General features: G+C 34.8%; 1 protein-coding gene across 1 annotated transcript in view; it reads right to left on the reverse strand.

Annotated features, from left to right (window-relative positions):
* Positions 1 to 10,476, reverse strand: part of LOC149566428 (ubiquitin carboxyl-terminal hydrolase 6-like) — a 141,605-nt gene extending 131,129 nt beyond the window's left edge. The window contains exon 1 of the mRNA XM_089819784.1: positions 10,339 to 10,476. Within this exon, the coding sequence (XP_089675910.1) occupies positions 10,339 to 10,348 (10 nt within the window). The 5' untranslated portion in view covers positions 10,349 to 10,476. The remainder of the gene's footprint in view (positions 1 to 10,338) is intronic.
* Positions 10,477 to 13,773: the final 3,297 nt, after the last annotated feature.

Here is a 13,773-nt window from a genome sequence, read left to right on the forward strand (position 1 = left end):
GGAAAAAATCTTAAAGCGCTTTTTAACATGTGCTTTATAACATTTTTTTTCATTTTTTTTCCTAAACCCTAAAACAACCCTTATAGAGGCCACTCATTCTTTTTTCATCTCATTTTGTTTGCAGCTAGGCCCTCTTCTTATTTGGTCTCCATTTTGGTATTTTTGAAGGCAAGATGATTATTTTTGAAGTGGAATGTTTCTGGGGTGCCAGACAACTTCCACAAAGGAGATCTAAGCGTCTAAGATAGCATTTCATCCAATTCTTGAGGTCTTTAATGAATTTTTTGAGATTTTGATGATTTTTTTTTTTTAATGATTTTTTCAAGAAATAAAAAAACAAGTTTAGCTAACCACTTTAATATTTTTGTTTTTTTTTTTTGCACTTGTATGCTTAATGTTCATAGTTTTTTCTAATTTAAATTTATTACATTTCTCATAATAGCAAGAAATTAGATTGTATTATGCAAGAAGCCAGCGGTAGTCAAGTTCAGTGGGAGGGCAAGGAGCTGATAAATTCAAAATTGATGTAGGATATCCTTTATGGAGACATACCACAACAATAACAGATGTTTTAGGTGGATCGTATATTTAGAAGTATAATGTATGTGAGAGTAAAAAATCATTCAATAGCTCATATTCTTGAGTCAGACTTCATTTTATGGGCCCTCCTATAAAGGAACGGGAATAAGCAAAAACAAAGATGGGTAGAGCAAATCTAATGCACGATAGGAGAATATATAAAAGTACAAGAATAGGTCGATAAGTTGGTTGGAAGATCAAAACAATCTTCTTATCAACCTCCATCCAGAAAGAAACAAATGCAATTGCCCACTAAACTAGTTGTATCCTCCAAACATTCCATTCTGGCAAGAAATTGTGTACAGGAAGAGGAAGAGGAAGCAGAAATTACCACCCACAAACGAGGTCAATTGGACACGACATTTAAAATGGAGACAAGAGAGCTTGTTGACCAAGCCATTGTCTCTATGCCATTAGCCTTCCTTTCAACTTGGTGAGATGTATTGGAAGAAGATGGTGTCAACCATTAATAAAGCATCGTCTAACTACACAAGTCTTGGATATGAAAAGGTGTGTACCACCCTATTGCAAAAAGAGAGGACTTCTATAGAGAGATCTCTTCAAGCAATTAGAAATTCTTGGAAAACTTCGAGCATTTCTATTGTTTCTAATGGATGGAAAGATACAAAAAATCGCCCATTGATTAATGTGATTGCAATGTCCCCAAAGGGTCAATGTTTTTTAGGGCACTTGATTGTCAAGGGTATGTGAAAGATGCATAGTTAATTCCAGAATTCTCATTGAGGTCATAGAGATGGTAGGTAGTAAGAATGTGGTCCAGGTGATTACACACAATACCAAAAATCGTATGGTTGCAAGTGCTTTGGTTAAGGGACGAAATGACCATATTTTTTGGACACCATGCACCATACACTCCCTCAACATGGTCATGCAACAAATTGGCACTCAAATAAATTAGGTAAAACAAATATACCAAGAGGGTGTTTGTGGCAAACCATCAATGTCGGAATGGATATTCAGATCATCTCCAAATTAGATTTGTTGAAGGTAAATTGTAATTACTAAATTTTATTTATTTATTTAATTTTAATAAATATTATGTGATGTTCAATTACCAAATTGTATATAACTTTGCTCAATATTTATTAACATATTCTTATTTAACTTGCTTATGTTGTTGAGATCTGATTTGCACTCATACTATTGTTATGAGACAACTTGTCAAGGTGCAAGGATGGTTATTTCCAACAAATGGGACATATGGAAGGCTTCACATTTAGAGAGGGGCCAAAAGGTCAAGGCAGTGGTCCTCAATGATGGTGGACTCATGCAATTTGTATTGGATTTCATCAAGCCCATCATAACTATGCTCTACTTTGTTGATACAGATAAACCTTGTTTGGGGATGTCTATGATGGCATGGACACAATGGTAGAGAAGGTAAAATTTGCCATACAAAAACATGAGAATGAGCCCACAAAATGTGAAACCTTAAGCAATAAGGTGGAAAGCATCATTCATCATCATTGAGAAAAGATGACCAACCTATTGCCAAATAGAATGGATGAATAAGTTGTTAATGGGTGCTACAAAGTTTTTCAAAGACTCTTCCAAGATGATGAAATGCACAAAGAAGTTTGAATGGAATTTGGCTTATCTGCCTTAGGAGCAAAACTTAGTCCAATCGCAATAAAGGACCATAACGACATGGGAGCTATCACATGGTGGTACCTCTATGGTCAACCATTTAAGCATCTACAACCTCTTACAATCAAGGTCCTCCCACAAAGTTTTTCTTTTTATTTCTTGTTTTTTGTTTACCACTTGTATTCCACAATTGAGTGCTTAACATTCTTTAATTTGTTTTTCGTTTTATGTTTAGTTTTGAACATTAACTAGGTTGCAAGTTCTTCTATTGCTGAACAGAATTGGAGCACATACTCCTTTATCCACTCAATGAAGCATAACCGGTTAAGCTCAAAAAATGCTGAAGAGTCTGTGTACATTCATACCAACTTGCAACTTTTGTCACATAGGGAGGATCACTACAAAAAAGGGGCAGCCAAACTTTGGTATGTAGCCCCTGAGTGTTCTAACTTGGATGCAATCGTTCATGATCTAACGATAGTCATAGATGATGATGATGATGATGACACATGGTGTATCTAGTGTAAGTGGAACCGCTTTGGTTCAAATCATAGTTCTGAGAATCGCAGCGATTCACACAATTCATGCAATTCGGCAATTCGATTCAAGCCAAACGATTTTTTGTGAATCGGTGAATCGAATCAGCGATAAAGGGTTTATGAAATAAGTTACTAAATTTCAAGAGTTTTTTTAATTTGCCGATTCGTGACCGATTCGATTCCGATTCATGGCTGATTCACGATTCAATTCGGCCTTGCCGATTCCAATCCGATTTCGATTCTCGTTACTTTGGTTCAAATGCTCTTGAACTTGCAGAGATAATGAGGATTTTTATGAGAATCCTTATGATTCTGATTGGTAAATCTTGAATCTTGATTGATAAATATTGAATCATGAACTAAATTGTGATTTTGTAATTGTAATGATTTTCCAATTTGTATTGGAATCATGAAAGTAGACATATATGATATAGCTTATTAGTAATTTCAATTTCAATATTTGTGAACTACCAATTGGCATTTAATTTTTATCTTGATCAATGATGAAGTATCATACTATCAAATGATTTAATTTTGTATATTTCTTACATTTCTTTGAATACACACGCACACAAATAATTTTTAAATATATATATAAAAACACAACCAAACCCTCAAAAAAATTCCGCACATCCGCACACCCAATTCTTGCAGCCGCATTTGCATTCATGCATGAATCAGCAACTTAGTTATAAAAGATCATAATGAGGATCCTAATTGATTTTTGGCCAAAGATATGCAAGAGGATAGCCTTCATTAGTTGCTTGTTGATCAAATAAACATAGAGCCTTGGTACATGATGAAAACCAATTATGGGAGCTTGGACACTAAAAATTTGGTAACCTACATTATAGAGCATTAGCTCTCTTGAAGGAAATCGTGCAAGGATTGTCAAACATCAAGATAGAAAAGATAGAGTATGCAAGGGTTGCACGTTCAACAAGCATGCCAAGATTATTAAGATAATATCTTATACTTTCTATAATAGTCAACTACTTGTCTGTAGTCTGTCTTTCAGTCTAGATAGGAATGTTTCCTATCCTGTCTCTTTTTTCTTCAATCCAGATAGGAATGTTTCCTATCCTGTCTCTAGTTTTGTTTCTAATTCCGTCTTCAGTCTACGTTGTTTCTTTTAGAAACAACGTCCTTGTAATTCTTTATAAGGAACACATTTGTTCCTCTGTTAATCAATCAATCATCCGGAAATCCGTTAATCTGCCAACTCTTCTTGAATCTTGTAACATGGTATCAGAGCGAAGTTTTTTTTTTTTTTTGAAAATAATAATTTCTTTTCAGAAATTATCAGTAGCTATTTTCGAAATTAAGTATCCGTGATATTTTGCTTCAAACTGGGTTTTTCCATTCGGAGAAATCTCACTGTAAATCGAGAGCAGGGTTTCCGTTTTCTGTGAGAAATTCATAGAACTCCTGGTTTTTGGCTAGGGCTTGTGAGACCAGTAAAGGGTGTTTTTTCTGCAAATCACGGCTCTACATTTTCTCTGGTCGGCTTGTATTCTGCCTGGTTCATGGTTCGAATGTGCCAACTTTCAACCGCAGTCTACAAGGCCTGAAGTCGTGTGTTTTTTGGCCATTTTTTACTGCCGTTTTTCTTGCAGCCGGCTTTAGCTTTCATGCGCCTGTAACAGCGAAATGGTGTTTTTGCCATGCTTCTCAGCTCCTGTTTTTTTTTTTCTGATATTTTTTAAAACAAAACGGCTCTCAATCCGGCCTCTGCGATTTTCCTAAATCTGCGACTGTTTTTGGAAGGTCCTCTATCTTTTTGGCCACTGTTTGCTTCATATTTGGAGTCGTTTTTTTGCATACTCAGTCTATAATCATGCTTGGGAAGCAGAATCGACCATTTTTATCAAGAAATCTGAAGATTTTTCAAGCATTTTTCAGCCAGGGCCTTTTTTTTCGAAACCCTAATTTTTGGGGTCGGAAAAATTTTTTGTTTGCAGATTCTTGGTGGGTTTTTCGAGACCTCATCTGGGTCTTCGTCAGAATTTTCTGGGTACCTCATTTTTCGTGCCTCGATTTTCGAGCCGACGGATTTACATTGCGACTGCAGATTCCTTCTGGGTTTTTTGTCTAGTCTTCTGGGCACTTGTCATTTTTTTCTGGGTCAGCCTCAACATTGCCTCGAACTTCGTGCAAATGGCATCTTTGACTAATCTGATGTTGGAGGGCAGTCTACAATTCAATGGCCACAATTATAATCATTGGAAGCAGCGCATGTTAACCATCTTCGAATATCGTCGTTTGGATGAGCTTGTTCTAGGCACAAAGACTCCTCCGACCTCTGACCAAGCAGAACAGGACAAGTTTGATGATCGCAATCGAGAGGCTGTTATGCTTCTTAAGCTCTCTGTTATCGATGATCAGCTACCACAAATTCCTTCAGGCAAGTCAGCTGCAGAAATCTGGAAATATCTTAAGGAGCTGCATGAAACATCTGACAAAAGTCGGGCATTCTTTCTAAAGAATCAGTTGTTCTCCATTATGATGGATGAACGTATGTCCTTACAAGAGCATCTGACAAAGATTAAGGACATCCGTGATCAGCTCGAAGCTATTGGTCGGAAAATGGAGGAAGAGGATATGGTAGTCATCACTCTGAAAAGTCTACCATCATCCTATGAGCACTTCATAGAAACACTCAACATTACGTCAACTAATGTTGATCTGAAGTTTCCAGAATTATGCACCAAACTTCTGCAGCAGGATCGTTGGAAACAACAGTTTGGCAGCAGTGCTTCTACAGCCTCCTCAGAGCAGGCATTTGCTGCAAAATCCTTTCAACAGAACATCGGCAACCATCAGTCTTTTCAACCTTTCCAGCATCAATCTTCTGCTCAATCCCTGGATGGCTCTACGAAGCAAAATGTGCAGTGTAATTACTGTCACAAGTTCGGCCATATGAAGTTCGAGTGCCGGAAACGTTTGGCTGCCCAAGCAAGGCAAAATGCTTCCCAGCCAACAGCACAAGTTGTCGAGCTTCCTGATCAAGGCGAAGCTACATTTTTCGTCTTCTGAATCTGTTTCTGTTTTTCATGGGTTTGTTGATTTTCTCCTCAAAAATCATTTCAAGTTGTCTGTAATACGCAAGGTTGCGTGAGATTCTGGGTTTGTTGATTTTCTCCTCAAAAATCATTTCAAGTTGTCTGTAATACGCAAGGTTGTGTGAGATTTTGGGTTTTACCGTTTTTTCCACAAAAACGAAGTTTTGTAAATGCAACCTATTTTGAGTCATAGCACTCTTCTGGCAAAGCTTCTTGGTTTCAACATTCTGTAGATCCAGAGAGGGTCTCAATTATCACAGAATGTTCCGACATCCGTACGTTGACCATTAAGGGAGGGTATTAAGATAATATCTTATACTTTCTATAATAGTCAACTACTTGTCTGTAGTCCATCTTTCAGTCTAGATAGGAATGTTTCCTATCCTGTCTCTTTTTTCTTCAGTCCAGATAGGAATGTTTCCTATCCTGTCTCTAGTTTTGTTTCTAATTCCGTCTTCAGTCTACGTTGTTTCTTTTAGAAACAACGTCCTTGTAATTCTTTATAAGGAACACATTTGTTCCTCTGTTAATCAATCAGTCACCCGGAAATCCGTTAATCTGCCAACTCTTCTTGAATCTTGTAACAAAGATTGCTTTCCCTAGTAGAGAGCTCACATTGAGAGGAGTTCCTGATCTAATTTATTTAAACATGTTTGGACCCATGTAAGCAACATTATTGCTGGTAATGTTTGTTACATTTATTTAATGATGATTCCTCTAGGAAAATTGGGATATACTTAATGAAGACCAAATATGAGGCGTTTGGGAAGTTCTAAGAGTTCCAAGCTCTTGTGAAAATTAGATAGCTGGAAATAATTAAGATTTTAAGATCTCCCAATGGAGGTAAGCATAACTTCAAGTACTTTGATGCTTTTTGCAGATCCAAAGATCGAGGAGCTAATTATAACGTCAAACACTCAACAAAATAGGAACTCAAAGAAAAAGAAAGGATTGATCATAATGACACCAAAGGCCATGATACACGACTTAGATTTGCTTGTGTTTATTTAGGTAGAGACATGTAGATGTATGATTTTCATTGTAAATAGACAACTATGACTAAAGGACATGCACTCCAATGGAAGCTTTCACAAGAGAGAAATTGGTGCCTTTTGTTTTTGGGTGTCTAGGAGTACTATTTAGATTCATGTGCAAAGAAGAAAAGGATTAAGCTTGAGCCCCCCAACTTGTCAAGTGTGTTTATGTGATATAACAAAGTCCTCCAAAGATTACAAAGTCAATATTTTGTTACAGCAAAATATAGTAGTGAATAAAGCATAACAATTGATGAGGTTGCTTAGTTCTCTACATCACAAGAGCCTCCAATGGGGGTTGAGTGTGAATATGTTGTTGCCCTAATTCTACCAAATATTAATGCACAAAGTACAGCAGTACCATGTGCAGTTAACTTTAAATACAAAACCAAATATTTCATTACCTTCTTGTCAAGTAAAGAAGCCTAGGTGGCTTACGTAAACATTGCAAGAGGCAAAAGAGTAAGCACTTCTTTTTTACGTGAATTACCACCCTAGAAGTTTTAAAGTGTGTTTCATTGATGTCTTCAATCATTTCCACAAAACCTTCCACTTTTACCGAGATAGATCCAAAGTAGATGTGGCGAGCTACCATAATGATGTTTGGAAGATGGTAACTAGCCAAAAAAGGGAAGTTGGTCATTAATTCCAAATTTCCAAGTGGTTGTATAAGGTCAAACATGTGGCAAAAATAAAAGTGAAAAAGCACAAAAGCTCAATCCATTACATGAGAATTCCCACAAGGATAACAAGTTGATTGTGACAAGATCTTTTCTTTAATTGCCAGGTACACTTCTATCAAGCTAACTATGCTCTTGTATTTTATTTTTGTTGGTACTTATATCATGTGGATGTAAGAGATTTTTTTTCTCAATAGCAAGATTGATTAAAAAGTGTATAGCAACCCAAGTGGTCTAGAGCGCATAGACAAAAGCCCATGCATGCTAGTTCAAAAAGGCCTTGTATTTCTTGAAGCAAGCACCTTGTGATTTGATGAGTGTCTAATTCAATCCAGGCTTCATCAAAACTAATGCAGATCAAAACCTCTTCCATCTATTTGATGGATCAAGTCTTGTATACTAATGACCTAGTCCTAATAAGTAGCAATGAGAAGTTCATTGAATAGTGCAAAGAAGAGTTTATATCCAAAATTAATATGAAGGATATTGGACATGTGAACTATTTTCCAAGTCTTGGAATATATTAGGAAAGATAGGATATCTTCCTTGGTCATGAGAAGCACGCAACATTGACTCTAGAGTTATTTTCAATGTTGTGTTGTAAGTCCCAAGCTGCACCCATAGTTTTGAATCTTTAGTAAGCCACAAATCAAGATTTAAATTTGGTGAATCTTTTGATATGAAAGAAGTTGATAGATTCCCTCATGCATTTGATGAATTCAACCAAACATTTTCTTTGCTATAAGTACACTCAACTAGTTCACAATTGAGTTAACACAAATTCACTAGGTCATTGCAAAGCATATGATCTAGTATTTGAAGGGCACAATTCATTATTGATTAAGATATGTCAGAGAAGGAGAGTTGAGGTCAAATGGCTTTGTAAGTTCAAACTAGGCATGTCATTCTAGTGCTAGGAAAAGAACTTCACAATTTTGTTTCGACTTGGGATTGGTCATGATAGCTTAGTTCAATAGGAAAAAAGCAGCAATAGCATTGAGTTCAACAGAGTTAGAATTCGTGACAGCTACTTCTACTAGTTGCAAGATTATCTAGCTTCACAAAAAGATAGTGAAAGTCAATGGTGAGATGTTAAATCCAACTATTGTGTACTGTGACAGCTAGATTTGTAACAAGCTCTCTAAGAATCTAGAATTTGACAACTGCTATGAGCATATAGAAATCCAATTTCATTTCCTAAAAGACAAAGTTCAGAGGGAGCATTTATTCTTAAGCATGTTCCCTCAGATTTGAAAGCCGGTAACATTTTGAAAAGCCCCTGACAAAAGGAAGGTTAAAGATATTAAGGGAGAACTGGATTTGATGGAGAGCACATTCCTCACAAAGGAGTGTTAGCTTTTCTACAGTTTGATGTTTGGCAGTTGTTCTCCATCGGGGGGGTGCACATTCAAATTGTTTTTCACTTTTTTTATATTTATCTTAGCACAAATCTCTTCTCTTTTTAAGAGCATGGTATTTGGTTTTCTTATGCTTAGATTGGATTCTGAATTCTAAGATTATTATTTCTTGTTGTAGAACAGGATTATTTTCGCTTTAGCGTTTTTTTAAATCTTCTTCTAGCCTAGGTGCTCCACGAGATGGGAGTTTTCATTGTAAACCTTAGAGTTCTTTTTCAAGAAAAAGAGACCAGGGACAGCACAGAAATAAGAGATATGGAGAAAGCAGACAGAATGCATATTTGAGGGTTGAACTAATGCATTGTAATTCTTTTAGTTTATCAGAGGATAGATGCAATTTTGAGGATTCGGAATCATTAATATGTTTTGAGCAAATTATCCACAGCATGTGTTCGTAGATTAGTGTATTCCAATCTGTTGTTCTTATTCAAGTTTTCATTTTAAGCCAATTTTCAGTTAGGATTACCTATCTTAGTGCAGAATCTGGTTACCATTGCCTGAAAGTGTAATACCCATAACAGGATTTTTGCAGCTTCTTTCTATCAGTAAACCTTGCTTCAGTAAAAGAAATACAGAAAATTCAGTTACATTTTATCTCCTATCTCACTTGTACGCTCCTTGGCTCTGTCGGGAGTTGCTTACTTTTTAGAGAGCACAATTTTTTCAAAGTTTCTTACATGTTGAAAGTAAAAAGCATAAAGATTCAACTCTGTATGCTATTTTATGTTACCAAAAGCTTCAAACATCAGCGATTCTCTCTCGTTGTTGGACCAAAAGATGTTATAATATGGGAAAATTTACATGTGTAGATGGGATAAGAATACAGGTATAAGAATTAAGTACATAAATTGAATTAATTTTAAATGTATGGTTATTTGTTTTTCCGGGCCATTATAACTCTTTCCTGAGTTTTTCGGAAGTCCAAGTCTACTGTAATATGCCCAATGAGTCCGAGATTTCTGTACAATGGTCATGACCTTCTACTTTGCAAGGAAGCTTATTTGCACTTGAACCCGAAGTAAGCATAGACCACCTCTTAGACTAAAAGTCATCGCCGATTTACATATGACATTCATATCGACATAAATATTCTAGTTTTAGCATTGCATACTGCAAGCACTCTGAAAAAATATATTCATGTTTAAAGACAAAAGGCTATCACATAACTAATTTCCAATTCTCAGCGTGCCAAGATAACGTGATGGTGAATTTTAAAAACCTCTGGTCCGCCCTTATGAGCGTGTAAACCATAAATCAAACTTATAAATCCCTTGATTCTATCGTAGCGCGGCGGTTTTAGGGTATAGCGTTTGAAGAGTATACAAGTCCCTACTTACAAAACAATTCCCGTGACATCGAAACCTAGGGCAGTCAAAACTGTTGAATTATGCAAAGACCCAAAAAAGAGAAATAAGTACCTGTAGGCATCGTGGCAACTATCAATTTGAAGCGAAAGCACCCTTCTTTCTTCCTCTATCTATATCTCTCTGAGATAAACTCCTGCAAATAGAGATACTTGATCCGCACGATAGGGAGTGGGAGCGTGAACGAGCCGCTAAAGTTTATTTCTACGAGGATCTTAAATACTAAAGGGATTTCTTTTTAGACCGAGTTCTTCCGGCTCCAAACTTAGAAATCAAGAGACAACGTGGAATTATAAGTTATAAATAAAACTTAAATAAATATAATCAGCTTGGTCCCTAATGTTATGGTCCCTTAATATGGATTAGTCGATTCAAACAAAATTTTGAATAGAATGAGCATAAATTTTAATTTAAAATGAGTTAACCTATTTTAAGTAGTCCAATATTAGCACTTGCTTTAAAAAGAGATGCAAGAGGTAAAAGGTTGTTAATTCTAAAAGTAGTAATATTAGCACTTGCTTTAAAAAGAGGTGTGAGAGGTAAAAAGGTGAAGTTTATGGTAAGATACATATTTAATACTAGTACTTGTATCAAAAGGTGTAACTTTTATGTTGATAAGAGAGTTAAAATTTTGAGTATTTTCACCAAAATGAAATATCACGGGGTGGATGTGAAAAGGCAACAACTAACAAATTTGACATATATGATATTGGTCCAAGATTGTTTGTGCTTAAATTGTCTAAAATTTCGTAGGAGGGTGAAAATAAAGCATGTGTGATCACACTAGAATTGATGATGCTTGATAGGAGCACCGAAATTATTAGTATTTTCACCAAAATGAAATATCACAAGTTGGATGTGAAAAGGCAACAACTAGGAGATTTGACATATGTGATATTGATCCAAGATTGTGCATGCTTAAATTGTCTAAGATTGCATAGAATGGCAGAAATTAAGCATGTGTGGCCACGTTGGAATTGATGATGTCAGCACATCAGAGGAAGTGAGCATAGGAGTTAAGGGTCTGGTTGGTTGGTGGAAGATGACAGGAATTGGCTTTTTCATAATCTGGATTTTAAAAAAATTGTGTTTGTTTCAAAATTGGCAAAATAGAATTAGAATTCCAGACTTCTAATTTTGTCTCAAAACTAGGTTATCAAACTTCCCACTAGCAACTAGGAATTGAAAATCAAAACCTAGTTATGCTTTTTGAGGAGTGTGAAAAAATTGGATTGGACTATTTTTTGGAGTTGACCTTCAACTCCAAGCTTACACATAAAAGTGTATCTTTCCACTCATCTTCCAAGTGAAACAAATGGTACAAGTAAAATCTCAAAAATAAGAATGAAGATTTGTAAAACTTTGATTTAGCTAAATCAAGATTTGTAGAAAACTCAATTTCTACAATTCCATGAAGAAAACAGACCCTTGTAAGAGACATTAACAATAACTCATTAAAATGAAGAAAACGTCATTTCCAATCAAATAATAGGTAAACAAATATTTAAAAAAGAACTTACTGGCAATTCAAACATTTTTTTGGCTCATTCAATTTCTCAAGCTAAAATGGAAGAATGTATTTGTGCAAATGAAGGAAACAACTATGTTATTTATTGAAATTACAAGACTTACCCCTTTTTATGTTCCATATCTAAAAGTTTGATCCTTGTTCTATTTTTAATGTACCATGACATCCAAAATCTGGGAACTACCAAAATAATAAATTCTAAATTTCAATTGTCAAACTCGGGTCAGTAGTGTGGTGTAATCCACCTAATAATGCTAAATGTATGAGCCTACAATAGTGGTTAACCACTCTTTCTAAATTAATTTTATAAGTTTAGATGCATATTTTCAAGTATTTTTATGCTCCACGATGAAATTTAAGTTGGATCTTTTCAACCATTATTACACTTCATGTTCCCCACTTATATTGTTTATGAACTTAATGCTACAATGAGTTAGTTAAATTAATTTTGTAAGTTTAGTTGCATATTTTAAGCATTTTTAGGCTTCACATTGATGGAATTTAAGATGGACTTTTTCAACCAATATTACTCTATGTGTTCCCCACTCATATTGTTTTTGAATTTAATGCAACAATGAATTGGTAAATTATTTTCAATTGGAACCAATGTTTTCGATAAAATGTTTTTAAAAAAATGATAAGATGCTAAAAAAATTTCAATGTGAGACACAAAATTATTTTGTAAATATAATTTAATGTGAATAAATTAAGTTATAATTTTATTTTTTATTTTATTTTATAGATAAAAGGCCATGAGGCCCAAGATTGTGTTGAGATTAAAAGCATCTCAATTGAGCACCAAAGATTAGAGATGGATACCTTGGTATAACCCTTGCATAAATGTCTTAGAGTGATTTAACCAATTTTAGTGCCTATTTTTTTTTCTAAATTTATAGCTTTGCTTTTGATAATTCCTTGTGAATATAACCTAAACTTGGCTACGATCAACTTGTAAGAATGAAAAGAAGTATGCTTCATAGTAAAAAATGGAACTTATCTCCTTTTAACTTTAATTTAAAATCAAATAGTATACAAGGAAAAGTTTTTGAATAACTGAAAATATGCCACTTATTAACGTTAAACTTCCATGATATTTGATAAATTGGTCAATCATATAGCTTGCACATAGGCATATAGAATCTATCAAAATAAGCTAACTTTTTTATTTTGACAGTAAAATTTCTAAACCAATTTTGCTCTAAGAACATGTGTCTGACTCATATTTATCATATTAGCTTGTCTTATTACAATATCTTCTACATCTGCTCCTATGTTAGCAAGATTATCTTCTTCATTATCACCTTCCTTATAAATGTGTTCTATAATCATTTCTTCGAATTAATCAATGATAGCTAGGGCATATTCAAGTTTAGAATTAAGGATCCAGTTTTGGGTTTGTCTTTTTCTTAATGCATTAGGATAATTTGTGAGTCTTCTTTGATAACTACTTTATGAATACATATTTCTCTACTTAGAGTTAAGTCTTCTTTCACAACCTTAGATTCAGCTAAGTTATTAGACATTATTCCTAAAGGTCTGATGTGTTTAATTAGGCATGATCTGTTATCTGAACAAATAATACATCCTAAGCCTATTGGTCCCGGATTACCTCTAGAGGCCCCATCAAAATTTAACTTTGACTATCCTGTAGAATGAGGTTCCCATTTACATTCTTGTCTAGCGATCTTGTTGGATTTTGTGTATATCATTGGTGGATTAATTAGTTTAAACCATTTTTTACGCATATCTCCATCCCAGTCTAAAAAGGAACCTTCCTCCTTATAAGAGTTTATGATATTATTGTTACCTACCTTAATAATACAAGCCTCTAATTTATCAAAAAAAGATGTTAGATCCATCTTTTCATTACAAAAAATTCTTCTATTCCTTTCTTTCCATGGTTCTCATAGGAGTATCGAAAGGGGTATTTTTCATAAATTACTACAAATCTTAGAACAACC

Source organism: Cupressus sempervirens, chromosome 3 (assembly GCF_028749045.1).
Source record: "Cupressus sempervirens isolate cs-2001-9-10 chromosome 3, ASM2874904v1, whole genome shotgun sequence".
NCBI classification, from domain to species: domain Eukaryota; kingdom Viridiplantae; phylum Streptophyta; class Pinopsida; order Cupressales; family Cupressaceae; genus Cupressus; species Cupressus sempervirens.